The sequence below is a fragment of the Hemicordylus capensis genome, chromosome 2 (genome assembly GCF_027244095.1).
Source record: "Hemicordylus capensis ecotype Gifberg chromosome 2, rHemCap1.1.pri, whole genome shotgun sequence".
NCBI lineage: Eukaryota > Metazoa > Chordata > Lepidosauria > Squamata > Cordylidae > Hemicordylus > Hemicordylus capensis.
Genome location: NC_069658.1, coordinates 219,595,277 through 219,621,994, shown reverse-complemented (window position 1 = coordinate 219,621,994; position 26,718 = coordinate 219,595,277). Strand labels below are relative to the sequence as shown.

The 26,718-nt window shown below is 48.1% G+C and overlaps 1 protein-coding gene across 1 annotated transcript in view; it reads right to left on the bottom strand.

The window, feature by feature from the left end:
- Positions 1-505: 505 nt before the first annotated feature.
- LOC128343775 (ceramide synthase 4-like) overlaps positions 506-26,718 on the bottom strand; it is a 33,969-nt gene continuing 7,756 nt past the window's right edge. The window contains exons 2-10 of the mRNA XM_053293211.1: positions 23,199-23,317; positions 22,440-22,497; positions 21,565-21,615; positions 12,322-12,414; positions 11,759-11,887; positions 6,830-6,936; positions 5,853-6,009; positions 4,285-4,416; positions 506-898 (exon numbers count right to left, since the gene is read on the bottom strand). Of these exons, the coding sequence (XP_053149186.1) occupies positions 506-898; positions 4,285-4,416; positions 5,853-6,009; positions 6,830-6,936; positions 11,759-11,887; positions 12,322-12,414; positions 21,565-21,615; positions 22,440-22,497; positions 23,199-23,317 (1,239 nt within the window). The remainder of the gene's footprint in view (positions 899-4,284; positions 4,417-5,852; positions 6,010-6,829; positions 6,937-11,758; positions 11,888-12,321; positions 12,415-21,564; positions 21,616-22,439; positions 22,498-23,198; positions 23,318-26,718) is intronic.

Below are 26,718 nucleotides of genomic sequence, written 5' to 3'. Positions count from 1 at the left end.
CACTGTATGTAGATGTCATGTAGATGCTTTGTAAAATATCTAGTTGGAATTTTGTGTTGAAGTGGGAAGGGAAGTGGGAAGAAATTACCAAATAGACTCAGAAAGGGGGCAGATTTCTCAGGGTCTGAAAAGCAAGCCGCTGGAGCCCTGCAATCCCCAGTAGGAAAAGGCTGCTTTTTGTGAGCAGTGCTATTTATTCATATTGTGTAGCTGCTGTGTTTATAGCACACACACACTCCCACTCTCTGTGTCTGTCACTCTGTGTCCATGGCATACATATAGGGGCAGAGCCACCACTGAGCGAATGGGTTCAAAGCACCCGGGTCGCCGCCAGTCCGGGGCTGGGCCTGGCGCCCCAGCCACACACCCTGCACCTGACATCAGAAGAGAGGCGTAACTAGGGAAAATGGCGCCCGGGGCAAGCACTGAAATTGCGCCCCCCCCCCCCACCGCCGCGACAGGGGAAAACTCAAAAGGTCAGGGGAGACAAGCTGCCTGATGGACGTCAACCCTCGAGGGAGCCCACTGCCGCCGCGTCCCTTCTGCTGCTGCCCCTACCTCGGAAGGGAAGTCCGGCATAAAGGCGCACGTCCTCTTCCAACCGGATGTCACCCACTTCGCCTTGCGAGGTGGAGGGAGTGGCCAGGGGTGGGTAGATGCCCCGCAGCTCCAGCCCCCGGGGAGGTGCCACCGCACGGAACTTTCTAGGCGCGCTCCCCCTTCCAAGTCCACTGGGGCGCCAGCAAAGGCTTCTTAGCCCCAAGAGAGGCAGGCAGCGCGGGGCTGCTGCCATGGCCGTGTGAGAGAACTTCTTCTCGGTCGGTCTAGTGCTGCGCAGTCTGGGGGCCACTAGCTGGTGGGTGATGAGGGCGGGCAGAAATGTATTGAGACCGCCCTCCTGGACGGTGGGAGGAGGTGAAAACACTCTGTTCAGCCCAGCAGCCTCATCAAAGTCCTCTTCCGGTTTTAAAGGGACCCTCGAGAGCCGCTTTATACCCAGTCAGGCGCAGCCGTTTGCGCCATCTGTCTCCGTAGTTCTCCACACCAGCCTCGGGCTTCAGGTGGGGAGGAGGAAGTGGACCTGGGACCTGGCATGATCTGCATGTAAAGCAGCTGCCCTACTACCACCGAGCCATCTATGCCCTCACCACCACCCCGTAAAAAAACATGGAAATCAATTGGCCATGTAGTAATAGAAGTATAAGGGCCAGCCAGGTGCAATGCCAAGCCTGCCCCGCCCGACCAAGTTCACACATCAATCATCACACACACCTTGTCCTGGTGCTTTTGCTTGTGTTATGCGGCAGCAGTAGGGATGTGCATGGTCCGGAGCAGTCCGGACCAGCACCGAAGGGGGGCCTTCCTTTTAGGGCGGGGAGGGCTTGCTTACCTCTCCCGCCTCTTTGCCCCCTCCAGTGCCCGTATTCTATAGTATAATTGGGGTGCTGGAAACCACCCGCCCCAGCCCCCCCCGTCTTCCTCCCGGCGGGTAGACCGGGCCTCCGGCGAAAGTTCTATTAGTTAAGGAGTTCTATCGCGCATGCGCGCGTGCCCAAGGCCCCAGTTGGGCCGGAGACTTTGGCAAGAGAGGAGCTCTGCGTGAGCTCCTCTCTATTTTTCGGCAAACGTGGTGAGCACTCGGGGGGGGGGGGTGGCGGGGGGGGAGGGAGGGCGGGGGGGCAGCAGTAGCTTTTCTTTGCCCCTAATCTGCTTGCGGGGGGGGGGGTGGCTGGGGCGGCTGGTTTCCAGCACCCCAATTATACTATAGAAGACGGGCGCTGGAGGGGGCAAAGAGGCGGGAGGGGTAAGCAAGCCCTCCTGCCCTTAAAGGAAGACCCCCCACCCGGACCCGGACCGGCCAAGTCCGAACCGGTCTGGAAGTTCGGAGGCCTTTAGAATGGCCTCCAGACCGGTTCGGACACACCCCTAGGCAGCGGCCGGCCGTTAACTCCCCCTAGTGCTTGTGCTCAGTGGCCTCAGCAGCAGAAACACTCCCGTCGCTGCTCCGACTCTGAGTCCGACTCCCTGCCTCGTCACCGACGCACGTGCTGCAGGCGGCGAGTTGGGAGGAGGAGTCAGACACCAGCACCACGCATGCGCGACTGGTGGCGGGGCGGGGACTGGGAGTGCGGAGTACTTGCTGTTCCTGCTCATGCTGTGATGACGAAGATTGTTTGAGTCGACAAACTTTAGGCACCCGCATGCCAGAGCCGAGCAATGGGGGGGCGGGGGTGTGGCGCCGGGACCGGGGGAGGGGGCACCACGTGGAACGGAGCGGTCGGACTGCTCACTCGACTGCTGCGCTTTAAAAAACCCCAAAAAAGGGAAAGCCAGGGGATCGGCGGGGGCACTTTTTGGCGCCCCCCCATGTGACCAACCAGGGTGGCGCCCGGGGCACGTGCCCCCCCTGCCCCCCTATAGTTACGCCTCTGGATGATCCACAATTTAGCCCAACTGTGCCTCAAATGTTCACGCATCTGCCATCTTGATTCGGGGTGGATGACATCATCACAAACTAAGAAATGTTTCTATGTGTCCTTACAACTGTACCCAATTTGGTTCATATTGGTCCAAGCATTGCAAAGTTGATAGCGAGGGTCACACAGACAGACACAATGCCAGGTGATCTCATAAGCTTACTTTTCTTAGGGAATGTAGACTAAAAATCAGGCCATATAAAACAGCTTTTAAAAAACCTTTTTGTATTCTATTGTGCTTTTTTGGGTAGTTTTATGTGTTTTAACAGTACATTTTACTCAATAGTTGTTTTATTGTTGTACTTTCTGAGCCACCCAGAGAACAAGTTGTTATGGAGCTGCCAGCAAATGGTTATTATTATTATTAGAAAAACACATACGTTTTGAATGAAAAATCTAAGGGACAACACCGTAAGAAGTTATTTTATCTTAAGATAAAACTAAGTTAGTGGAGAACTCAAGAACCCCTTTTGGGGTTGGGTACATTGATCAGTCTGCTTAGAAATATGGGAGACAGGCCGTTCAGTAACAGTAACTTTGGGGTATATCTTAAGTTTTTGTAGAACTGAGTGTTTGTGGATTATGTTAAACAATTTAGTAGGATTATGTCAGATCATTCATTCCTAATGTATGTTTTTCTGGCTTGCATTGTTCACCAGGCTCCCTTGAAAAAGATTATTTTCAAAATGCACTGGGAATAAACCATCATCCTTTTCACCCAGTGGTTCCTCTTTTTTGTTCTTCTGCTGTTCTACAGCTGAACTGATCCTCCGTATGGCGGGCCCCAGCGTGCCTCATTTTTAGCATGCACCATTCTGATAAAAACAGAGACACGCCCTGGATTTTGCTTTCCTCAATGACCTTATTGGTTCCAGCAGTCGGGTGTGCTCAATATGGCACCGGAAGGCGGAGTCACGCGACTCAGGAAGAGAACTGGGAAAATACAGCCCAAATGGTAGCACTAGCATAGCTTCCCACCTGCCACCCAGCCCGACTCAGGAGGAGGAGGAAGAGGCCCTCCTGTTGCAGGATCATAGCCAGACCCCTCCTGCTGGGGGCAGCGTGGCAGTCTTCCTTCTAGCTCAACGCTTCCTCGTGGTGCCCTGTGGACGGGCCACCCAATATCGCCAGTTCTCCCATCGCCTTTCTCCTGCAGTTCCTGCCACTTCAAATGTCCTCCTTGCACTTCTACCCGGATCCCAGCTACAGAGACCTCTTGACGGCATTTCCCGTCTTGCGATGGCCGGATCGGCTGCTCCTGCACCCCGTCCCAAGCACTCCGCTGGGCTCCGGGCTCTCCAGCTTCTGTGTCACATCGAGATGCCTCTTGATGAACCACCACGCGGGGCCTCAGCCACGTCCCAGGCTGTCACTGCCTCCTGAATCTGGCCTCATAGCGCCCTAACCTCTCAGAGTTCGTTGGGGGAACATGCTGGGGGCTATTTGGTGGAGATGCGCAAGTGGGCGGCTGCAACGACCTCGCCAAGCTGCAATCAGAGCCGGCTGAAGCGAGAAGGCAAGGCCAGCTTGAAGCGACGCCATCCCTTGTGTTACTTCTGGCTACTCCAAAAACAATGTAAAGAACTGAAGAGATCAAGAGAAGCAGCAGAGAGTGTGTATTCTGCAGAGGGCAGAGAGTTGGCTAGGAAGCTAGAGGGGTGCCCGTCCAGGCCTACGAGAAGCAGGAGCAACCTGGCAGGGGCCGGCTCCGGTTATCATAACATGCAGGCTCCAGTTATCTCATTTAGGCATGGCTGCCGGTGGGCCATTGGCTCCTGCCAATTCCGCTGCAGGGGGTTCTTCTTGCCAATGCCAAGGCAGCAGCTGTACTGTTTGGGCTGTGAGGGGGGACCCCGTTCCTCTTGGCTTCCTTCTCCTGCTCCATCTCTTCCTCATTATTCTCACTGTCTTCTGTATCACTCCTCAGGTCCCCTTCCATCTGCAAAAGAAGTGAACCTTTGTAAGGAACACAGGAAGCTGCCTTATACTGAGTCAGACCATTGGTCCATCTAGCTCAGCACTGTCTACACAGACTGGCAGCAGCTTCTCCAAAGATACAGGCAGGAATCTGGAGATGTCAGGGAGGGAACTCGGAACCTTCTGTGTGCAAGCATGCAGGTGCTCTTTCCCGGAGTGGTTCCATTCCCTATGGGGAATATCCTACAGTGCTCACATATAGTCTCCCATTCAAATGCAAACTAGGGCAGACCCTGCTTAGCAAAGGGGACAATTCATCCTTCTTACCACAAGACCAGCTCTCCTCTCCTTTGTCACCCCAGGGCCAGCTCCGGGCTTGAAGGCCCTCTGTATAGAAGTGCTTTGGAATAAGTGAGCAAAGTCCACTTTGTGGAAAGATGGAGCTTCTTTACCGAAACCTGGAACGATCATTTCCAGGATAAGAAAAACCCTTAGGCACTGTTCTCCCTTCTCCAGTTAACAGGAAAATGTGTGGTTTAAAGCTAGGAGCATTATGCAGAATTGAGACACAGAAGATGGATATGCTGAGTTGAGAAATGATGAGTGTATAAAAATAGTAGCTTTTAAATCTGTTGTGATATATAAATCATGGATATCATGAACAATGTTGGTTGTGTGTGTGTGTGTGAGAGAGAGAGAGAGAGAACAAACTGAAATTTGAATAAATAGCACTACTCACAAAAAGCAAGCTTTAGGGATTGTAGAGAAAGACTTTCAGAGACTGAGCAATTTTCTTTTCAGACCCTGAAAGGTCTGCCCCATTTCTGACTCTGACTAGATAATAATTTATTTCAATTTCAACGTAAATTCCCAACCGATTTTTACTAGGCTTCTACATGATGTTTAAGCATGCCAGATAATTTATTTGCGCCATCTACTGGCCATCTGCTGAAAATCTGTGAAAAAGCCATGCCTTTTCAATATTATTATTTTATTTTTATTATTTTTACATTTATATCCCACTCTTCCTCCAAGGAGCCCAGAGCAGTGTACTACATACTTGAGTTTCTCCTCACAACAACCCTGTGAATTAGGTTAGGCTGAGCGAGAAGTGACTGGCCCAGAGTCACCCAGCTAGTTTCATGGCTGAATGGGGATCTGAACTTGGGTCTCTCTGGTCCTAGTCCAGCACTCTAACCACTACACCACGCTGGCTCTTACCACTTTTAAAGCCAGACTGAAAAGATACAGGGGTTTTCGTGGTGTGTCAGAAGATCGTGCTAGAAATTTACACTACACCCATTACATCCATTTTACATCCAAATTTATTACACTACACCCATTACATCCAAATTTACACTACACATACATCCAATCAGGACACATTATGATATCTCCTGTCAAAATCTGCCTAAAAGGTGGAATAAATTATTATCTGGATAGCCTCTCTGTGCTTACTGTGCCATGGAGGATGAACCTGTAGACCATGAGGATGATCATGCAGGACCAGAAGATATTCAGTAATTGGATGACCATCAGGAGGCCATTCAGGAGGTAGTAGCCAAAGAAGGGCTGGTAGATTTCAATGAAGTAGTAATATGTGCTGTAGATTACCCTGTGGGATGAAGAAGGGGTTGGAGGAATCAATCCACTACAGCATTTCAGAAAGAGGCTCTTAGCCTTCTATCCATTAAACTGTATGCTATTTGGGGCAGAGACATGCCCCCTTCTGCTGATATTGCACTCTGTAAAGCACCCACCTTGTGCACTGAGAAACAAGGAATAAGGATTATCTTGGAGAATTTCCATGGCACCTGGCCTGGAAGCATCTCTTCTACGAATGAGCTATGGCACCATCCCCAAAGGGGACTCTCTTACAGAAGATGTAGCTTCCCTACTTGGGGTACCTGTTTTGCCCTAAAGACCAGCCCCCCCACCCTCCCACTTTACACGCAGTTCAAGCAGGTTTAAATGCATCACTGCAACCTGGTAGCTAGCAGCAGCTCAAGACCTCTGTGTGCCTGAGAAAGGCTGCCAAATGCTGCCTTCTTGCACACACCCTCCTCCCCCTCTTTCCTTTTTTGTAAATCGGGGGGGGGATCTTGCTGGTGCCCCAATAATCTGCCGCCTGAGGTGACCGCCTCACCTCGCCTCATGGAAGGGCCGCCTCTGCTGGCCGCAGCTATAGCACTGGGGGAGAGGAAGTTGGGATTGTTCTGAATTTGTGGTTTTCTGGCAAGTGGGTAGAACAGATCTAGGGACCCTCCCTTGCCCTGCCCGGCCATGCTCCCCTCTCCCAAATTGCCACCTTTTGCATCCCAACTGGGAGCTGGTGAGGAGAGCTGCGCTCCTCTGGTTCAGGTGCAGCACGCCTGGGACTGGAACATGGGAGGTCATGAAACAGTGTGGAAAAGCAGCCTGAAGCTAAAACTTACATGCAAGGAAAAATAACCAGCCGGGTAAGCAGGAAAACGGCGGAGAAAATGATAAACAGACCATCAGAGATTCGGCGCCATTTCAGGTAGTAGAATATCTTGGTGGGCTGTGGGGGGTGGGGGTGGGGACAAAATCAAAAGGTACAAATCGAGAAATGAGATCCCCATCTTGCAATCCTGCTGCAGACTCAACCCAACGTCAACCTGAGAAGCTGTAACGGCTTGCCCTCCTCCCAAGGAATGCTGGGAAATGTAGTTTTGGACTAACATTAGAGCATGAATACGACCTGCCATGATAGGTCACACGGGATTTCTTTCTCCATCCATACGCTTTGATCATGTCTCCCTAGAGTTGTTTTTTCCTGAACTAAAACCCTCAAACGCGTCATCTGGTATTTCCTTGATTTGTGCATATTGAATTTGGTGGAATTTTGGAAAGAGGATCTTGGACTAGGTGGGCCCTCTTTCTTCTACTCCGGCAGAGAGCTCTTCCTCACATTTCTCTCATGTGGTGAAACTTTTGCTCTTAAAAATAAGATGTTAATCTTTAAAGTGTTGCAAAACCACCTCCTCTCTCTGCCTCCATTTCCCTGCAGCTGCATTGCCTTGCCTCAACCCACCCACAAAAACGTAAGTGGAGAGTATCAAGTACTTGAACAAGCAGAAGCTCACATGGGTCCGAATATGATAGTGAGAAGAGTGAACACACACAAGTGGCAAACCTTCTTTCAAACCACCTTCAGTTCTCGGGGTGGGTGCGTGGGTGGTGGCTTCTAGCAAATCCTGATGCCCAACTGGAGATTAGAGAAACAACAACAACAAATATTTATATACGCTTTTCAACAAAAGTTTCCAAAGCGGTTTACATAGAGAAATCATAAATAAATAAGATAGCTCCCTCCCTTAGCAGAGCAAAGTCAGCAATTCTTCTCTGAGCCTATCTCAAGACTGGAAAATCTGATGGGTCTTTTGGGACCTGTGCCATCATTTCCTGGATTTATAGTCGCTCTGAAGAAAGATCAGCCTTACCAGCCGAGGAATGGAGTACTGGAAGGACCTTCACAAGAGGATGAAGTAATTGTCAATGTACCCCTTGACATCCTCATCATGGATGGAAGCTGAGGAACCTATCAATTCCTAGTAGCCTATCAACAGCTACTAGTTGGAGGGCTATAGGCCACCTCCAGCCTCAAAGGCAGGATGCCTCTGAGTACCAGTTGCAGGGGAGTAACAGCAGGAGGGAGAGCATGCCTTCAACTTTCCAGTGGCATCTTGTGGGCCACTGTGAGAAACAGGATGCTGGACTAGTTGGGCTTCCTTGGGCCTGATCCAGCAGGGCTGTTTTTATGTTCTTATGTTCTAACCTATGTCAGACAAGCCCACAGCCCCACCAACAGTAGGAGATGTTAGACAAGGACCTGTTTGATCTAACTCATGGTTTTGTCGCCCTCTTTGCTGAACTGGGAGGGGTTATCCTCCTCCCCTTGTAAGATGCCTCAAGAAGCAGACATGAGCCTCCCGGGAAGCGATTCTACCAATATATTGGCTGCAACATCTCCTGTGATCGAACTGCCCCCACTGAGTAATCTGGAGCAGAATAATTGACATTTGACTTTCCCAACAAACCTCGCCCTGCTCCCGTGGAATGCTGCGGGCTGGCAGAATGCCATAAGAGACTCCGCCCTTGTCACCTATCTATCTAAACATGATACTCTCCGCTTACAGGAGATGTGGGCCTTGAAAGACTTAGAGCTGGATGGGGTTTGATGTTAATTCTCTTAATGAAACTCCCAGCGTGAAAGCTGGAAGACCTAAAGAGGGCTTAGGCATTTGATGGCATTGTTTTCCCGGCACTCCTGCAGGGTAGCTACTCCAAAGCACCACTGGCTGAGAGAACTTGCCCATGCGGGGCATAGGAGATAGAAACGATCCAACATGTCCTGTTATACTGCACGTTTTATAAGGACTCCTGTACAAGATATATTTCCTCTCTACTGTAGAGGCATATGGATAGATTGGAGCGGTTCTATATGAAGCCATTGCTCTCTGATACAAATCAAACCCTCACCTGCATGGTAGCTAAGTTCTGTGTTTTGATTGATTAATTAAGTGCCGTCAAGTCGGTGTCAACTCATAGCGACCATATAGATAGATTCTCTCCAGGATGATCTGTCTTCAACTTGGCCTTTAAGCTCTCTCAGTGGTGCATTCATTGCTGTCATAATCGAGTCCATCCACCTTGCTGCTAATCGTCTTCTTCTCTTTCCTTCAACTTTCCCCAGCATTATGGACTGCTCAAAGGAGCTGGATCTTCGTATAATGTGTCCGAAGTATGATAGTTTGAGCCTGGTCATTTGTGCCTCAAGTGAAAATTCTAGATTGATTTGTTCTATGATCCATTTGTTTATTTTCCTGGCTGTCCATGGGATCCTCAAAAGTCTTCTCCAGCACCTAAGTTCAAAAACATCGATACCTTTTCTATCTTGCTTCTTCAAAGTCCAGCCTTCGCATCCATAGGGTGTCATGGGGAAAACCATTGTCATGTGACAGTATCTAAATATCCTTTCCAAGGCCTTCATTGCAACAGTGCTCGTCTGCGGCATATTTCTTGACTGCTGGATCCTTTACTGTTGATGGTTGATCCTAAAAGGCAGAAGCTATCTACCACTTCAAAGAGCCTCCCCATCTCTTACAACTTTTAAAAAGGCAGTCAAGACTCATTTGTTCACCCAGGCTTTTAATTAGATATTGTTTTAATTGTGTGTTGAATAGTTTTAACGTTTTAAATTTTTAATTGTCGTAATGTTTTAACCTTTTAATGTGTTGTTTTTATACTTTTGTTGTAAACCGCCCAGAGACTTGCGTTTTTGGTGGTATACAAATGTGTCAAATAAATAAATAAATAAATAAATAAATAAAGTCTTCATTATCAGTTCTGAGGCTGGTTGCTGTACCCGTTGTCATTAGTTTAGTGCAGCAGTGGTGAAAACATGACACTTGACACCATCATGATCCAGTTGGTTGTAATATTTTTCTTTTATTGGTTTTTTAACTCTGTATTTGATCTTTGATCAAAATAAACATTGATTGATTGATTTGAGAAGGTCTACACCCATAGAGATGGAAAAGAGGTAAGAGCATTGCAATACTTTCAGTTTTTGGTGTGTCCTCATGCTTTCATTGTCCTGACAATTGGGCCTGCAGCGGCCACATTTGAAATGGTGCTTAGAAGCTTGTAAATATTTTAAAAATAAAAAAACCCTACTATATAATTTTATTAACTTTTTCTCCTCACCCCAATAAGATTGCAACAGTGCATGTTACACAATCACACATATATTCACATAATTTATATCAATGTTGTCAGAGGGATGGAAATGAAAATTGGCAGACATGTTCTCCAAAGATTACTCCATGGAGAGATGACAACCATTTGTTCACTGTTACTCTAACCCTTTCCTCTGTGCAAAAATGATGGCAATTTTACTCTAATCATTTGAAGGTAGGGATAAAGGTGGGGTGATAACACAGAGAAAAAGCTGTACATGCAACATGCAATCACCTCTTTTCCATCTCTAGAGGGGTGCCCAAAATTACTACGAGCATTCATCCCCGAGATCATACCAATGGCCAACAATTGTGGGCTTGGCTCATTGAAGAAGACGAAGAAGTGTCCAAAGAGCAGGCAGTGCCCTTCTCAGGTATCTCAAGAGCACAAACTGCTCTGGGATCTCCATTAGGGCATCAGAATAGACTAGAAGCCATTTCTTGCCTGAGAGAATTGAAGGTGGTTAGGGAACTTTTATAAGGACATTTTCCAGTTTAGCTGCTCAACAGCGGCAATATGCTTCCGTTCAGGCAAATCACATTCAAAATGTAAATAGCAAAGCGCCCAGCAGGGGGAGCAGTCTCGCGAAAACTAACAACCCGAAAAAACAGCAACCTTTTCACGCCAGACATACAACGCTTTATCAATAAATCGCAGCGATTAAATCCAAAACAAGGCATCGGAAATGTGAACGGCACCCTGTTGTCAGCATAGGGACTGCAGTGGCACAACACAGGATGTGTGGAAGCACACTTCGGAGATATGCCGTGACCCCATTGCAGGGTCTAATCTGGAAAGTGCCCTGGAGTGCTTTCATGCTGTTCTGATAATCCTCCTTTTCAGCACTACTAAGCCATCTTTTCACACTAGAGTTTGTTCCACAAGCAAGGTTTTGGCTGTGGATATCAGCTGCTGTCTCAAAGCTCTATGACATGCTATTGCAAAGCAGCTTCTGTCTTGATGAGATAATGGAAAGGAAGCTTAGGAACATAGGAAGCTGCCTTCTACTGAGTCAGACCATTGCTCCATCTAGCTCAGTAGTGTTGTCTACACCAGGGATTCTCAACGATGGGTCCCCAGCTGTTATTGGACTTCAACTCCCATAATCCCCAACCAAATGCCACTGGGGCTGGGGATTATGGGAGTTGAAGTCCAATAACATCTGGGGACACAACGCTGAGAATCCCTGGTCTACACAGACTAGCAGTGGCTTCTCCATGGTTGCAGGCAGGAATCTCACTCGGCCTCGTCTTGGAGATACCAGAGAGCGAACTTGGAACCTTCTGCATGCAAAGATGCAGATACTCTTCCCAGAGTGGCTCCATCCCCTACAGGGAATATCTTACAGTGCTCACATGTTGTCTCCCATTCAAATGCAAACTAGGGGGGCCCTGCTTAGCAAAGGGGACAATTCATCCTTGTTACCACAACACCAGCTCTCCTTGCTTATATTCACCCCCTGCTTGTATCCCAAGAGGAGGTGTTCCCTGGGAACAAAGCATCCCTCATCTTCCTTCCCCCCCCCCCCGGCATAAGCCACGAGAGAGGGAGCCCACACCACCTCCGCTGGTCTTCCCTCCTGGGCCATGAGCACCACTTACCTCCAGCAAACATTCAGATGATAAATGTATGATTATGACAAGTGTGCCGATGCGGATATAGTTGGCACAATACGAGAAGATGATGAGCGGAATGGTGGCAGCGTGGTGGACAATTTGCTGGTAAAAGTCCTGTAGGGGTGGGAAAGTCATGGCTGTGGGATTGCCGGGGCACCCTGATGCAGCCAAATATTGCGTTAATAATACAGCCTGAATAATGCTGATCGTTCGTATGGTGCTTTAAAAAGGAGTGAACTGCGCATCAGTAATGATGGCACATACACTATCCAATACAGTCCTGCAGCACTTGTGCAAGAATTTTCCCACTCAGCATGCGCAATAGCAGGAAGAATTGCTTCTGCCCAGAGATATGACATGGATGGGACCAGTCTTCTCTCTAACAGGGATTCCCAGATGTTGATGACTCCAACTCCCATAATCCCCAAGCAAAAGCCATTGCAGCTGGGGATTCTGGGAGTTGTAGTCAACAACACCTGGGAATCCCAGTTAGGGGAACACTGGATGGGACTGAACCTCCCTCTGCCACAGTGGATATCCCCACTCACCTTCTGTTTGACATCAAAAGGCAATGTGATGACCAAGGAGCAGAAATAGGAGAGCTCCAGCATGTAGAAGCCAAAGGTGGAGTAGAGGAGCCGCTGCGAGAGGGAAAAGGGAGCGGAGACACAGGAAGACACATTATAGAGAGTCAGACTATTGGTCCAGCTGGCTCAAAACTGTCTGCACTGACTGGCAGCAGCTCTCCAAGGTTTCAGTCAGGGGTCTTTCCCAGCCCTACCTGGAGATGCTGCCAGGGAGTGAACCTAGGACCTTCTGCAGGCAAAGCTGATGCTATACGACTGAGCTATGGCTCCACCCCCAAAGGGGAATCTCTTACAGCAGACAGTGCTCACATACAGTCACCCATCTAAATACAAACCAAGGTGAACCCTGCTTAGCCAAGAGGGAATTCATGTTTGACTGTTTCTTCTTCCAGCGTAAGAGGGAGTTGCTCTTGGGGGCAGGGAGGGAAGTGTGAACAGAACTGCCACTTTCCCCCTTTAAGAGCTGCTGAACCATCTCAGACAAACATTCACCAGGTATATCTTCTTTGAGTCTCATGCAATGATGACTCTGCCAGTTGTGCTGATTTAAAAAGCTCCTTCTCAGAGCCACCAGCTGAAAGAACAAGGGCTTTACCGTCTTCATGGAGATGGTAGTTCCACAAGAGCCACCTTGAGGAGGTGTCCATCCTGTAAGGGCTGCCGCTGCAAGGTTAAATGTCTCAAGAAGACCAGCATTTATGTCCTAACAGTGGCTAGTCAGATGCTTCTGGGAAGCCCAAAGGCAGGACAGGAAACTGATGGCCTCCTCTATCATTCCTCCACCCCTGGCATCTGGTTAGTCAAAGGTACACTGCCTCAGAAAATGGAGTTCTATTTATAACCAACAGCCATCGCTAGCCCTGCCTACTGTGTATTTATCTAACTCTTTCTAAGAACATAAAATGAATATGCTGGATTAGACCAAGGCAGGTTCACCTGGCCAAGCATCCCCTTTCCAACCAGGAGGCTACTCCAGGAAGCTCACAAGCAGGTCACAAGGGCAGTATCCCTCCCCCATTGCTGGCCCTTCCAGCAAATGCTGCTCTGAGGTAGACTGCCTCGGGCCACGGAAGCTTCTCTGAGCTATCATGGCCACAGAGCCTTTGGTAGGCCTCTCCTCCCCTACAGCTACCGCTCAGCCTGGGAAGTATCCTTGAGTCAAGGAATCTGGCACACATATCATATCAGCTGCTTGAAGAAATCAACCCTAAATCTGAACTCCACCAATGTGCTTTTCAAAATTGAACCCCTTCCTTTCTGGGCAGGGACAGCTGATGCTCCACGGAGCAAGCAGGGAACCCCAGCGTCTCACTCTCCCCAGGCTCAGATGAGCAGGAGGGGGCCTGGGCTGGGTTTTAGCTTCTGCCCCCCACAATAACCATGCAAGATTTGGGGACCTGGATTATCTGGAGAGGTTCCATCCAAGGCTTGCCTGGCCTTTGCAGCCGGTTCTCAAGTCTGGGTAAGTTCAAGGTTGGCTTTAACCTCTTGGCAGCTGCTCAGATCTCTTTCGGTAGTTGGGGGAGAGGCCAGCTGCAACCTCCATTTTTGGATTCATTTTACAGAACGTGGGATGCTCGCCAGGGCCGGACTGGGGGCACTGAGAGGGCGGTGGAATGTATGTGGGGAGGGCGCCGAGTTTTGAGCAGAATGGGTAATTAAGGGTGGGAGTTGGGGCGCAGGGCCCCCCCCCCAGGTGGGGCTCACCGGGAATATGCCCTGTTGCCCTGTGGGCCAGTCCGAGCTTGGATGCTCCAGAAATCTGACCCGCAATGGTGGAGCTGTCCAGAATAAATTCATACAGGGGCGGTCCATGTCTGCAGTTTTTTAGAATGAGAGATATTATTAAGGTGATATTTTCCCTTAACTCTTGTTCTTTTTTCACTCAAAATCTGTGATCTCTGTTGACCATAGAACCCCATTTACTTACTTTAAGCAAAAATACAAATAATTGATCATTTAGTAAGCCTTCACAATTAGTCTACATACCCATTCCATCCATCCATCAATCATTTTATTTAAAGCTGTAAGCCAAACAAAATTAAAACTTTGGACTGTTACCATAGATAAATATACAGCATAAAATAACTGAAAGATACAGGATCAGCCTCATAAAACCCCATGACAAGAGGTCAGTTTCATAGCCCCATATAAAAATTTAGCAACCAGTTTAGTGATACCCACATTAACATCAGCAAGACGTAAATTAAGATAAAATGAGTCAGGCTTGCCTGGGAACTGATCAAATAGAGGGGTCAATAATTCTTTCCTTGAGTCGTGGAACAGAGGGCAGTAGAAAAGTACATGAGCAACTGTTTCTAAGCAGCCCTCTCCATAAGAACATAGCCCCGAAACAGGAGAATCCTTGCAAAACCTTCTAAGGAGCAAGGCAGAGGGTAGAACATTCAGCCTGGCTCTTGCAAAGGCTGACCTCAATTTAACCAGATGGAGCAGGGAGAGATATTTAGCAGGATGACTTCGAGCAGGGAGGGAAATACCAAGATATATGGGAGAGCAGCATCTATTCGCTAAGGAGACAAGGCGTTGATACTCAATGTCTCTAAGACATTGGATCATGATAACCTTGGCGCTGGTAAAACACAGGGACAATAAACTGGAGGGAGAAAGCCCCTAACTCAGCACTCAAACCAAAAGAAAGGAGATTTAACAGATTGCGCAAACCATCGCACAATATCCTTAATTTCACATGCTAGCAGAATAATGCTCAGGATCATCCAACACAGATTGGAGCCCTACTTGGAAAGGGAAATGCCGGATGTTCAAGCTGGTTTTAGAAAAGGCCAAGGAACCAGAGACATCATTGCTGATGCACGCTGGATAATTGAGAAAGCCAAAGAATACCAAAAAGAAGTCAATATGTGCTTGATTGACTACAGAAAAGCCTTCAGTTGCATCGACCATGTCATGGAATATTCTTAGGAAAATGTGCGTCCCAGAACATCTCATTGCTCTCATGAGAAACTGATACACAGGACAGGAAGCCACAGTCCAGACGGAACATGGTGGAACAGAGTGGTTCTAGATTGACAAAAGAGTAAGACAAGGCTGTATACTTTCTCCTTTATTCAATTTATATGCTGAACATATGCTAAGAGAAGATGATTGGAAGAAGATGAGCGTGTTTTTAAAGTTGGAGGAGGAAACATCAGTAACCTACGCTACAATGATGACACCACTCTGAAAGCTGAGAATGCGGATGATCTGCAAGCTCTAGTAATGAAAGTCAAGGAGCACAGTGAAAAAATGAGACTACGATTAAATTTAAAGAAGACTAAACTAATGACAACAGGTACAGCAACCAGCTTCTGAACTGACACTGAAGACACTGAAGTGGTGGATAGTTTCTGCCTTTTAGGATTGACCACCAACAGTAAGGGATCCAGCAGTCAAGAAATACGCCACAGACTAGTACTTGGTAGAGTTGCAATGAAGGCCTTGGAAAGGATATTTAGATGCCAAGATGTGTCTGCACCTACAAGGATTAGAATCGTTCGGACAACGGTTTTCCCCATGACACTCTATGGATGCGAAAGCTGGACTTTGAAAAAGCAAGGTAGAAAAAGCATTGATGCTTCTGAACTTTGGTGCTGGAGAAGACTTTTGAGGATACCATGGACAGCCAGGAAAACAAACAAATGGATCATAGAACAATTTGATCCAGAATTTTCACTTGAAGCACAAATGACCAGGCTCAAACTATCATACTTTGGACACATTATGTGAAGATTCAGCTCCCTTGAGAAGTCCATAATGCTGAGAAAAGTTGAAGGAAAGAGAAGAGGACGTCCAGCAGCAAGGTGGATGGACTCGATTACAACAGCAATGAATGCACCACTGAGAGAGCGTAAAGGCCAAGCTGAAGACAGATCATCCTGGAGGGAATCTATCTATGTGGTCGCTAAGAGTCGACACCGACATGACATTCAATCAAAATACCAGTTGCAGGGGAGCAACAGCAGGAGAGAGGGCATGCCCTTGCCTCTCCCCTGTGAGCTTCCTAAAGGCATCTGGTGGGCCACTGTGTGAAACAGGATGCTGGACTAGATAGGCCTTGGGCCTGATCCAGCAGGGCTGTCCTTATGTTCTTAACTCCAGTTTCCTCCAACAAATTGCAGTTGTAACCTGAGATTTTCTTGAAGCTTTGCCACCGACAAATGCAGTTTTGCCACCGAACGGTTACGCCCGAAGGCAGACTTGCTCATAACCGCAGTTAAGCTCCCATTTCCAAACTCCAGTCACAGAGGCAGCCGTGCAGACCTGCCCAAGGCTGCTGCATGCTTTCAGCACTTCTCACTCGCAGGTGCTCGGAAAGAAGGCCACACCCCTCCCGTCAGCCAAGCAGCTGTGGAGTTGCCAGGCAACAGGGCAACACGCCCCACCCCAGACTGGCCAGCCTGTCAAGTCACACAGCGACTCATGGGCAACAGTCATGGGTGTCCACAAGCACAAACACTCCAAATGGCATCACAAGCAGGGCACCCCATCACGGTGCTGGGAGGGGGAAGCCAAAAGGCAGGCCCAAGCAGGGAAGGTGGTGTGGCCAAGTTCTATTTTCCACACATAGGGTGGGGAAGGGGGCTCTAGTCCCTTCCCTGGGTAGGAACATTTGGTCCCACAGTCTTCTTCAGGAAGAGAACCGTCTTTGGTCATGAATGCCAAATGAACAACAGGGTACCCATGTTGTACCAGGGTCTGAAAGGCAGATCCCCAGAAGGGATTCCAGAGCAGCCAAGTTCTATTTTCCACAGAGAAAGGGTGGGAAAGGGAACTCCAGCCCCTTCCCCTTTGGGGGTTTATGCCCACAGAGGCTAGCTCATGAGCAGGGCAGGTCACTGCGGACAGCCTTGGGTCAGCAGAGAGCCTTTTTCAAGGCAACTGTCAGCCGACCCAGGGTTCAGTGGCCAGGCATGAGAGAGACAAGCCACGGGGACACCCCCGGACAGCTCATGAGAGGGACCATCCAAGTGGAGTGGAGAGGAGAGTATTGCCTGGAAACAGCAAAATGGATGCAAGAGGGCAATCGATCCCCTTCTCCACCTAACACCTCCCTCACGAGAGTGTCAGGCCATGGGTGCTCTGAAAAGAGCGAGGAGTGCTAGCTGGCTTGCAGCCGTGGAGAGTGCTATCCCGGGGAACACTTGCTTAGTCCTGGGGAGTGCGGACAATCCGCTGCGATACATGTCCATGTGCACAGGTGTAGTGGGGTGGGGGGCTCACCTCTCCTGCCCATCCCTGTACCTGTAGATTTGCTTATGGCGGGAGGTTGGACCACGAACCGGGAGCTCTGAATGGGTGGAAGGATCTGTGCTGGTGTCCAGCCCTCACAGCGCACGCACCATGGCAAGGGAGCCAGCGTGGTGTAGTGGCTAGAGTGCCGGACTAGGACCGGGGAGACCCGAGTTCAAATCCCCATTCAACCATGAAACTAGCTGGGTGACTCTGGACCAGTCACTTCTCTCTCAGCCTAACCTACTTCACAGGGTTGTTGTTGTGAGGAGAAACCTAAGTATGTAGTACACTGCTCTGGGCTCCTTGGAGGAAGAGCAGGATATAAAATGTAAAAATAAAATAAATAAAAGTAAAAGGGAAAGGGGAAAGGGGGGCACCTAGATTCCTTGCACAGAGGAAGAGTGTGGGGAGGTTTCAAGGGATATGCTCTATTTTATTTTATTTTTTACAGAGAAAGGGGTTGCAACCCCGTACCCACCCACTTCTCTGGGGGTACAGGGTTGCAACCCCTGGTTATGCATGAGCAAGGCCTTGGTTACTCCTCATCAAAACATGATGACGAGTGTGTCTAGGAAATGGCCATTTGGACTACGCCCACTCACAATAGTGTCAGTCCATGGATGCTCCAAGTGGAGCTGTGTTGCTGCGTGTTGGGAAGCCATGGGCAGGTGTATCCCAGAGACCGCTTTCTCAGGGACTGCGGCCGAGGTGCCTGGGAAAACAGCCCCCTGCCTGGCCATGCACCCCTGTGCACAGGGGCGCCGTTGCCCGCAGCCCAGGCAGTCAACCCAGCTGCCCCCGGGTTAGGGGAGCAGAAGAGAGTGCTGTCCCTCACAATTCCCTGCACTCGCTTATCTGCACTGAGCACACAGAAGGACCGGAGAAGGGATCTTTAAAACTGGAGTGAATGCACTGTCCCGTTGGCCCAGCTCACCAGCTGTGCAGGTGGCCAAGCCATGTGGGGATGCCCGTAGGGGTACATGCAAGGCTGCACAGGGATGTGGGGAGAGGGGAGTCAGTGTTTCTTTTCCTTTTGTATTTTTCAACAAAGAGAGCTGAGGGGGCTCACCAGAGCAGGGTCTTCTTGGATTCCCTGGTGGTGAAGTGGCGGGCTCAGTCCATGGATGGGGATAGCACCTTAGTGGGCACAGGCATATCCCCCAAAGACTGGCCCTCTCGTGAGTGTGTGAGCCTACTGGGCAGCAAGCTGGAGGGATGATCTGCAAGAGTTGTGCTATTCCTTGAATATTTATTTTGGGGACCTCAGTGGTGAGGTTGATTGTAAATGCTCATTACACAAACTTGTTCTGTACTCTTGTTCTCCCTGGTTACATGTGTTTACATTGCTCACATCGATGTGTTGAATGAGACTGCTTATTATTTGTTTCTCTTTATATTATATTTTTATTCCCTGATGTTTGGACTACTCCCACCATCCATAGACTTGACAATTTTCCAAAGTCCATGCATACTTATGAAGCATAACATTTTGGACTATAATATGGTGGTGGGTTCTTTTGGGGTCCATTTCCTTAATTTGCTGGCCACCAGACCGTTCTCCCTCTTCTTCGAAGTCTAGTCCATGTTCCAAATCAACTGAGAAGCCCATTGGGTATCTTTAGGATTTGTGGGCCCCTGTGGAATATGTGGTTCAACAGCCCCCCGCCCCGGGTGAGGGTCTGGAGAGTCATATTCCGAGACAGCCGAGGAGTGAGGGGAAGTTGGCCTTTTAGGCCTATGCCTTGAATGGTTTTTTAAAGGGTTTTTTTTTTTTTGTCTTTTTGTATCTTTTCCATTTCTTCTGCTTATGATTCTTTTTTGTCATTTTAAGGGAACTCTCTGATGAAGATGATGAAGTGGCTGAGGAAGACGACACCTCCCTAGGCCTATGGCGCTTTTTTGGAGGATTTCTTAGGCTTGTGTTGCTCTTCAGCATGTTAGAGAACCAAGATTCCCAAGCCTCAGGGACCTCACCAGTGGAGGTGGGTGGCATTGGATTAATAGGTACTTGGGGCGTATTTGGAATAGTGGGGCCAGATGGCCCTCGACTCACTGGTCCCGGCATGACTGGTTTAGTGGGTGGTGGTGCCACTAAAGAACATTATCGTTGTCTTTATTGTCCAGAGTCCATGGAGTGGTGGTGGTGGTGGGCGTTTGGATCCTCACCACCTTCATCACGTGTCAGGCCCCCTGGATTCGAAGGCGGGGGTAGAGCCAGCATAAGAACAGGGTCCTCTGGTGTTGGGTTGGACCTGCCCGGCATTGCTTCTCCTTTTCCTTCTACAGTCAGTGGTGTGCTCGGGGGCTCAGTATTTTTGCTGCTGGCTGGGCGCTTTCCAGCTTAGCCTCTCAACAGTAGCAAAATGCTTCCATTCAAGCAAATCACTTTCAAAAAGTAAATAGCAAAGTGCCCAGCAGGGGGAGCAGTCTTGTGAAAACTAACAACCCCAAAAAACAGCAACTTCTTTACGCAGGATATACGACGTCATAGCACTATATCACAGCGACTAAATTCGAAGCAAGGCATTGGAAATATGAACAGCATCCTGCTGCCAGTGTAGGGACTGCAATGTCACAACACAGGAAGTGTGGAAGCCAGAGGCGTAACTATAGGGGGGCAGGGGGGGCATGTGCCCCGGGCGCCATCTTTTCTGGTCACATGGGGGGCGCCGCCATGACCAAATGGTTTTTTAAAATTTTTAAATTTTTGTTAATACAAATGTTTCCTGCTCAGTGCAGCAGCGCTGCAGCAGTCAAGGGAGCGTGTTTGTGCCCCCTTCACCACGAGCAGTCCCTTCCATGCTGCCTGCGCCCCCCCCCATTGCTGTGCTGGCGCCTGGCGGCCAGTCAGTGGCCTGGCTTGGCGGCAGCGGCGGGCGCTTGTGAGGAAAAACCTAAGTATAATGTAGTATGGGGGGGGGCGATGGGGGGGCGCAGTGGGGGGGGCGCCATTTCAGTGCTTGCCCCGGGCGCCATTTTCCCTAGTTACACCTCTGGTGGAAGCACACTTCAGAGATTCATCGTGACCCTGTTGTAGGGTGCAATTTGGAAAGTGCCCTGGCTGCAGATTTCTCAAGGCCGCTTTGTAGGGGGCACTCAAGGCAAATGAGGGCTTTGAAGGCCCACTGAGGAGTCCAGGATATCCTCAAACAGAACAATGATTTGGCGGCTTTCCTCCCACCGAAGGGGGATTTGGAATAGTTGCACTTTTACGCATGCTCAATTTCAGTTAGGTGAGCACCCGTAAACCTCTCTACTGCGGTGGTGTTGGGGCTTACTGGCTTGCAGCAGGGCCATAGTTTCCTCCCGCGTTGGGATCTGAACGTTAAGAATGCCGACTCCATAGGAGGGAGGATGATAGGAAGGAGAAAGAAAGGGGAAAGGATAAGGGTTTTTAAAAATATTTTTATGAAGAGAAGACTGAGGAAGAGTAAGGAAGATAAGGTAAGCTGAGGCAAATAACTGAAGGAGAAAACAGAGGGAAGCAAGAAGCGAGGGGAGCTTGAATGCTCTGGAGCTTTAGCAGGACAAACTAAAAATAAAACGGAAGGGGCTATCCTCCACTGCCTCTTAAAGGCTTTGCTTAATTGGTTTGTCCTGCCTCTGGGGTGTGCTGGGAGGATGACCCACATGAGGTGTCCTCACCCGGCAGCCAAGAATTAGAATTTTAAAGGAAGAGGGGGAATTCTGGGTTTTTAAGTTCCCAGCCATGTTTGCCTGTGAAAAGGTCAGACCCACATTAATGTCACGTTAGGTGTTTGGGTGTAAGAATGATGAGTTTGGGTCATCTTAGGGCAGGGGTAGGCGACCTGGTCTCGCCAGCTGTTGCTGAACTACAACTCCCACTAAACTGCAGCTGGGGATAATGGGAGTTGTAGTTCCAAAACAGCCAGTGAGCCCAGGTTGCTCACTCCTGATCTTACTCCTGATCTTCGGCTTTGCTCAGTTACGTACCTGCTGCGGGTACCCGGTCCAGCACTCACGATGATCCCAGAACCAGGGTTTCTGCAAGGAGACACAATCTCTTAAGAAGTGTGCATGGTCCAAACACACACTATAGGAGATGCCAATTTTATGGCAGCATCAAAAATCGGACGGAGGGGCTCTGGGCAAAAAGCAGACTTGGCCCACAGAAGCACTATGCAGGGATTTATTTATTTATTTATTTATTATTTACATTTATACCCCACTCTTCCTCCAGGGAGCCCAGAACGTGTACTACATACTTAAGTTTCTCCTCACCACAACCCTGTGAAGTAGGTTAGGCTGAGAGAGAAGTGACTGGCCCAGAGTCACCCAGCAAGTCTCATGGCTGAATGGGGATTTGAACTTGGGTCTCCCCAGTCCTAGTCCAGCACTCTAACCACTACACCACGCTGGCTCAGGAACACAGGAAGCTGTCTTCTGCTGAGTCATTGGTCCATCTAGCTCAGTTGTGTCTAAACCAGGCCTGTTCACCTTAGCCCCCCCCCCAAGCTGTTTTTGGACTACGACTCCCATAATCCCCAGCCATAGGGGCCAATAGCCGAGGATCATGGGAGCTGTAGGCCAACATCTGCAGAAGGGTCAAAGTTGAGCAGACCTGGTCCAGCACTACCTGGAGATGCTGCCAAGGAGTGAACCTGGGACCTCCTGCATATGGCCCCATTCCCTTGTATCCCTCGGGTAACTTGCCAGATGCCTTTGCTCTCCGCCAGACTACCCCTCCTCTCTTCTTCTATTCAAACAGGGAACCCCCCAAGCACAGGGAAGTCTATCCAGGGATGCAATTCTGCTGGTTGTCATTTGGTAATGGCTAATTCAAAATAGGGCAGGATCTTCATACTCACATCATATAAGGTGGCCAGGCCTATGCAGAAAGCCGTTAAATAAAAGGTGGCTCTCCAGCTAGGGGAAAACAAACACACAGAACATAGATCAAGGTTTGGGGTCGGGGGAGGTTCGAGGGAAAAGGTGTGTGTGCAGACCACAGCAAATGCACAGCAAGTGTTGTTTTGCTCTGGAAACTATTACAAGGAAGAAGAACTCCCCCCCGCTTTCAGAACATTAGGGGTCCTTCCAGTTGGCAATAGATTTAGCTGTGCAGTTTCAAAGATACCCTCCCGACACACCTGTAAGCCTTCAGAGTTCAAATTTATACTGTGTTCAAAAACAAAGCAGGGCCCTTGTGTGACTTTTGGAGCGCCACCTCCTGGCTACCTCTTGCATTCCATGAAGAACTGCTTTTTGGATAAATGGTGGTTCTTCATGAAATACAAGTGCTGTCCAGCAGGTGGAGCTGTAAATATCACGCAAGGACTCTGCTCTCTATCTACACATAGCATGAATTCAGGGTGGGAAGAAAGACTGAGGCCTGCAGGAGTGTGTGGAGCATGACTCAACTTGTGCTTGGAATTTGCTCGAAAGCTTCTTATGTTGCACAGTTCATTGCTGCCAAAGAGGACCTGTTGAATCTTTGCATTTTTGAATGGACAAATGCAAATGTAAACTCTAAGAACTCCAGAGTGGAACTTATCCCACCCCCTACTTCCCCCAAATTCCTTTTGTTCCAGTTCAAAGGAAAGCGGTCTGCCCCTCTCCCTGGTCACCTGGCTTCACAGAACTTTTTCGTCAGGCTCGGCTGGTCCTGATTCCGACGGCACCGAAACCACCTCTCCACTTGCCTGGGCTGCAGGTCACACTGCTTGGCCAGACCACTGAGCTCGCCCTGCAGAAAGAAAACAGAAGCAAAGGTGAGAGGAATCACGGCACACATCCATGGAGCCCTTTGTGGTGGTGGTAGTAGTAGTAGTAGTAGTAGTAGTAGTAGTAGTAGTAGTAGTTTTTATTACAATCAAAAGACTCAAAATACAGCAAGAGAACAAGAAACAACAAAAGAATAACAGCAATTTGATATACCATTGGAATACAAAACAGACACTTAAGATAGCAATTTCCGCCTATGTTTAATCACAGCTGCTAAGAATTTAGCTACAGCAAGAGTTACCTCAGACCTGGAGTCAGACAAAAGGAATTCTGCATATACCTGAACTGATCGATAGAGGCGTATCTGGGGAAAACAGTGCCTAGGGCAAACACTGAAATTGTGCCCCCTGTCCAAACATCTGACACCCATCTTTCAGATAACTTTACCATAATATCAGCTGAAAAATACAAGTCAAGCTCGTTAATCTTTTAATCTTTCAAAAGCTATTTAGCAGTGAACATAGCCAGACCAAAAAGGGCTGGAAAATGACAACTTTCAGTATGCTGGGGCTCATGAAATAGCCACATACTATGTGGAGGTGTACTTGGAAAACTAAACAGAAGTGCCTGTCTAATTCTCTACTATGCATTGTAGCATCACTATTACATAAGTTTTAAAATTAAATGGAGAATTGGACTTTTCCCAGATACTCTGGAAAATAATTAAAGAATATGCAGAGTAAACTGTGTCACTGCTTGGAATATATTCTAGTCTTTCAGAAAGACAGTTAAAATGAGAGAAAGAGAGCAAGAAACTCCCAGTGGGCGTTAATACTAAGGATTTTACATGGATTCAAAGACAAACTCACCATTAATAGCCATGTTATTAAGACATCACATTTAACTCGCTTATCACAAGAAGCAAAGTAAGAGCAAATGAATACAATCCTAGCTCATAAGCTTCAGCTCAGTATTCACAAGCCCTGATTCTCTGTACATAGTGTCAATCTGAATATGTGTACAGTGTCTTATATTATATTAAGTTTAAAAATTTTTTTTACTTGTAGCCCCTTCAGGGGGCTTCCTAAAGGCTGTTGGGGGGGTCTTCAAAGGTCCCCCCTCTGGCCTCTAGGGCCTCACAGGGATCATTTGAGCATGTGCGGTGGCCATTTAAAAAAATACTCTTTTTTTTTTTTTTTAAGGCTGCTGAAAACAAAATGGCCACCGTGCATGCTCAAATGGCCTCTGCAAGGCCTGGCATGACCTAGGGCCTCACAGAGGCCATTTGACCATGTGCGGTGGCCATTTTGGCTTTGGCAGCCATTAAAAAAAATTTACAAAATGTTGCCCCCCTCAAGTGGCACCCGGGGCACCGTGCCCTGCCTGCCCTACCCTAGATACGCCCCTGTTGATTGACCAGGTTGTGATATTAATAAGGAGCAAATGAGATTTTATCTCATATTAACATAAAACCCACAGACCAAAAGTACATGCTCCACAGTCTCTATTTCTAAATTATTGCATGGACAGTATCATTGTACACCCTAGAATCTCCCTAATAACTCCTGTGAGGGGGAAGTATTTAAACAGCCTTTGCAAAAGCAACTTGATGGAAACTATTAAGATTAATTAAGTATGAAGCCATATAAAAAAAGTTTAAAGTTTTATAAACGTTTTAATAATAAATAATAATAAATAATAAATAAGTATGAAGCCATATGCCAATTATTCTGGTAGTTAATATCCAAATGGGCTGAGGAGCAGGATGGACTACATTTGTGTTTCAGACAGAGAAGCAGCAGAGCCCTCATTGCTCCATGAAAAGAAGCCTTTGGTTAACCCTTCGGTTGACAGGCTATAGGGTCATCTCAGCTTTGCCCTTGGTCACTCCCCTTTACATATGAAGATGAGCTGATCTGCCCCATTTGTCTTGACTGAGGTTGGAGAACCAATGGACAAGTACTTTTTCACACAACCCATAATTAACCTATGGAATTCTCTGCCACAAGATGTGGTGCCAGCCAACAACCTGGAGGGCTTTAAGGGAGGTTTAGATAAATTCAGAGAGGACAAGTCTTTCAATGGCTACTGATCTGGGGGCTATAGGCCACCTCCAGCCTCAGAGGCCTGACAGAGGCGTATCTAGGGGAAATAGCGCCTAGGGCAAGCACTGAAATTGCGCCCCTGTCCAAATTTTACCATACCATCAGCTCAAAAATACAAGTCAAGCCCGTTAATTAACAAATCTTTTAATTAACAAATTATGGCACTACATGGAAATTGTAACTGCACCTTCCTTGCTTTCACTGATGCAAAATTGTTTACTCAAAAGTAAGTCCCATTATGTTCAAGAGGGCTTACTCCAAAGTAAGCATGCGTAGGATTGCAGCATTAGACAGCAATCCTATGCGTGCTTACCTTAAACTATGTGAATTCAATAGGGCTTACTTCCAAATAAACATGCTTAGACTTGGGCTGCGCCACTGAGAACAAAGCAATGGGATTATAAAAATTCCATTATGACTAACTTTTGCGGGATTGTGTCCAATGAGTATAAGAAACGTTTATCCAACTGCTCTTTTTCAAAACTGCCCAATTTTCAGGTTTTTGCTTTCTTTTCCTTCCTCTGTGTGATGCAGCCACTTTCCGGTTGCACCTCTGCTTTCTGGTTGTACTGCTGCACAAAAGCTTATGCCACAACCAATGCAGCCATTTCCAAGGTGCCACCACACAAGACTCTTGGGGAAGCGAATCCCACTTAACACAGTCAGCTGCCCTGTCTGTGCTAATAATATGTGAGCAGCAGGAGGAGGCAGTGACACTTTAACCAGAGCAGGAGCCAAGCCCTGCTCTTCCTTGACACTTTCCTCTTCCTCTCCCCCACCTACAAAGCTCTTTCTCCATCACTTCTCATCTCTGTCTCAGGCGGGGTCTCCCTCTGCCCATTACACCTCTTGGGGACCCTGGATGGGGGCAAACTACATTTCCAAAACTCCCTTCTGGCAAATTCCCTCTCTTTCCCTACATTGATTCTGCAAGTGGGTATCTTCTGTAATAAATTATAATGATGATGATGATGGTGATGATGATGGTGAAAGAACAACAACAGTAATTCCCTTCTCCTTTCACTTCTCCAGCAGCAACAGTTGGAGACAGGAAAAGCATTATCATTACCAATTAGGACACAAAACTATAACAGTTTGGAGAGAAACACTAGGAGCTGAGAAGCAACGTGGAGGGATAGAGAGGAAAAACATTTGCCACCAGGACAAGCCTCCCTCCCTTCAAGGCTCAAGCTCAGACATGCCAAAAAAAAAAAAAAAAGAGGTGTGTGTGTGTGTGTGTGTGTGTGAATGCAGCTTTAAAAGGTCGCATTAACTCAAAATAAATGCAAAGTGTGCTGCCTCATGAGATGTTAAGCAA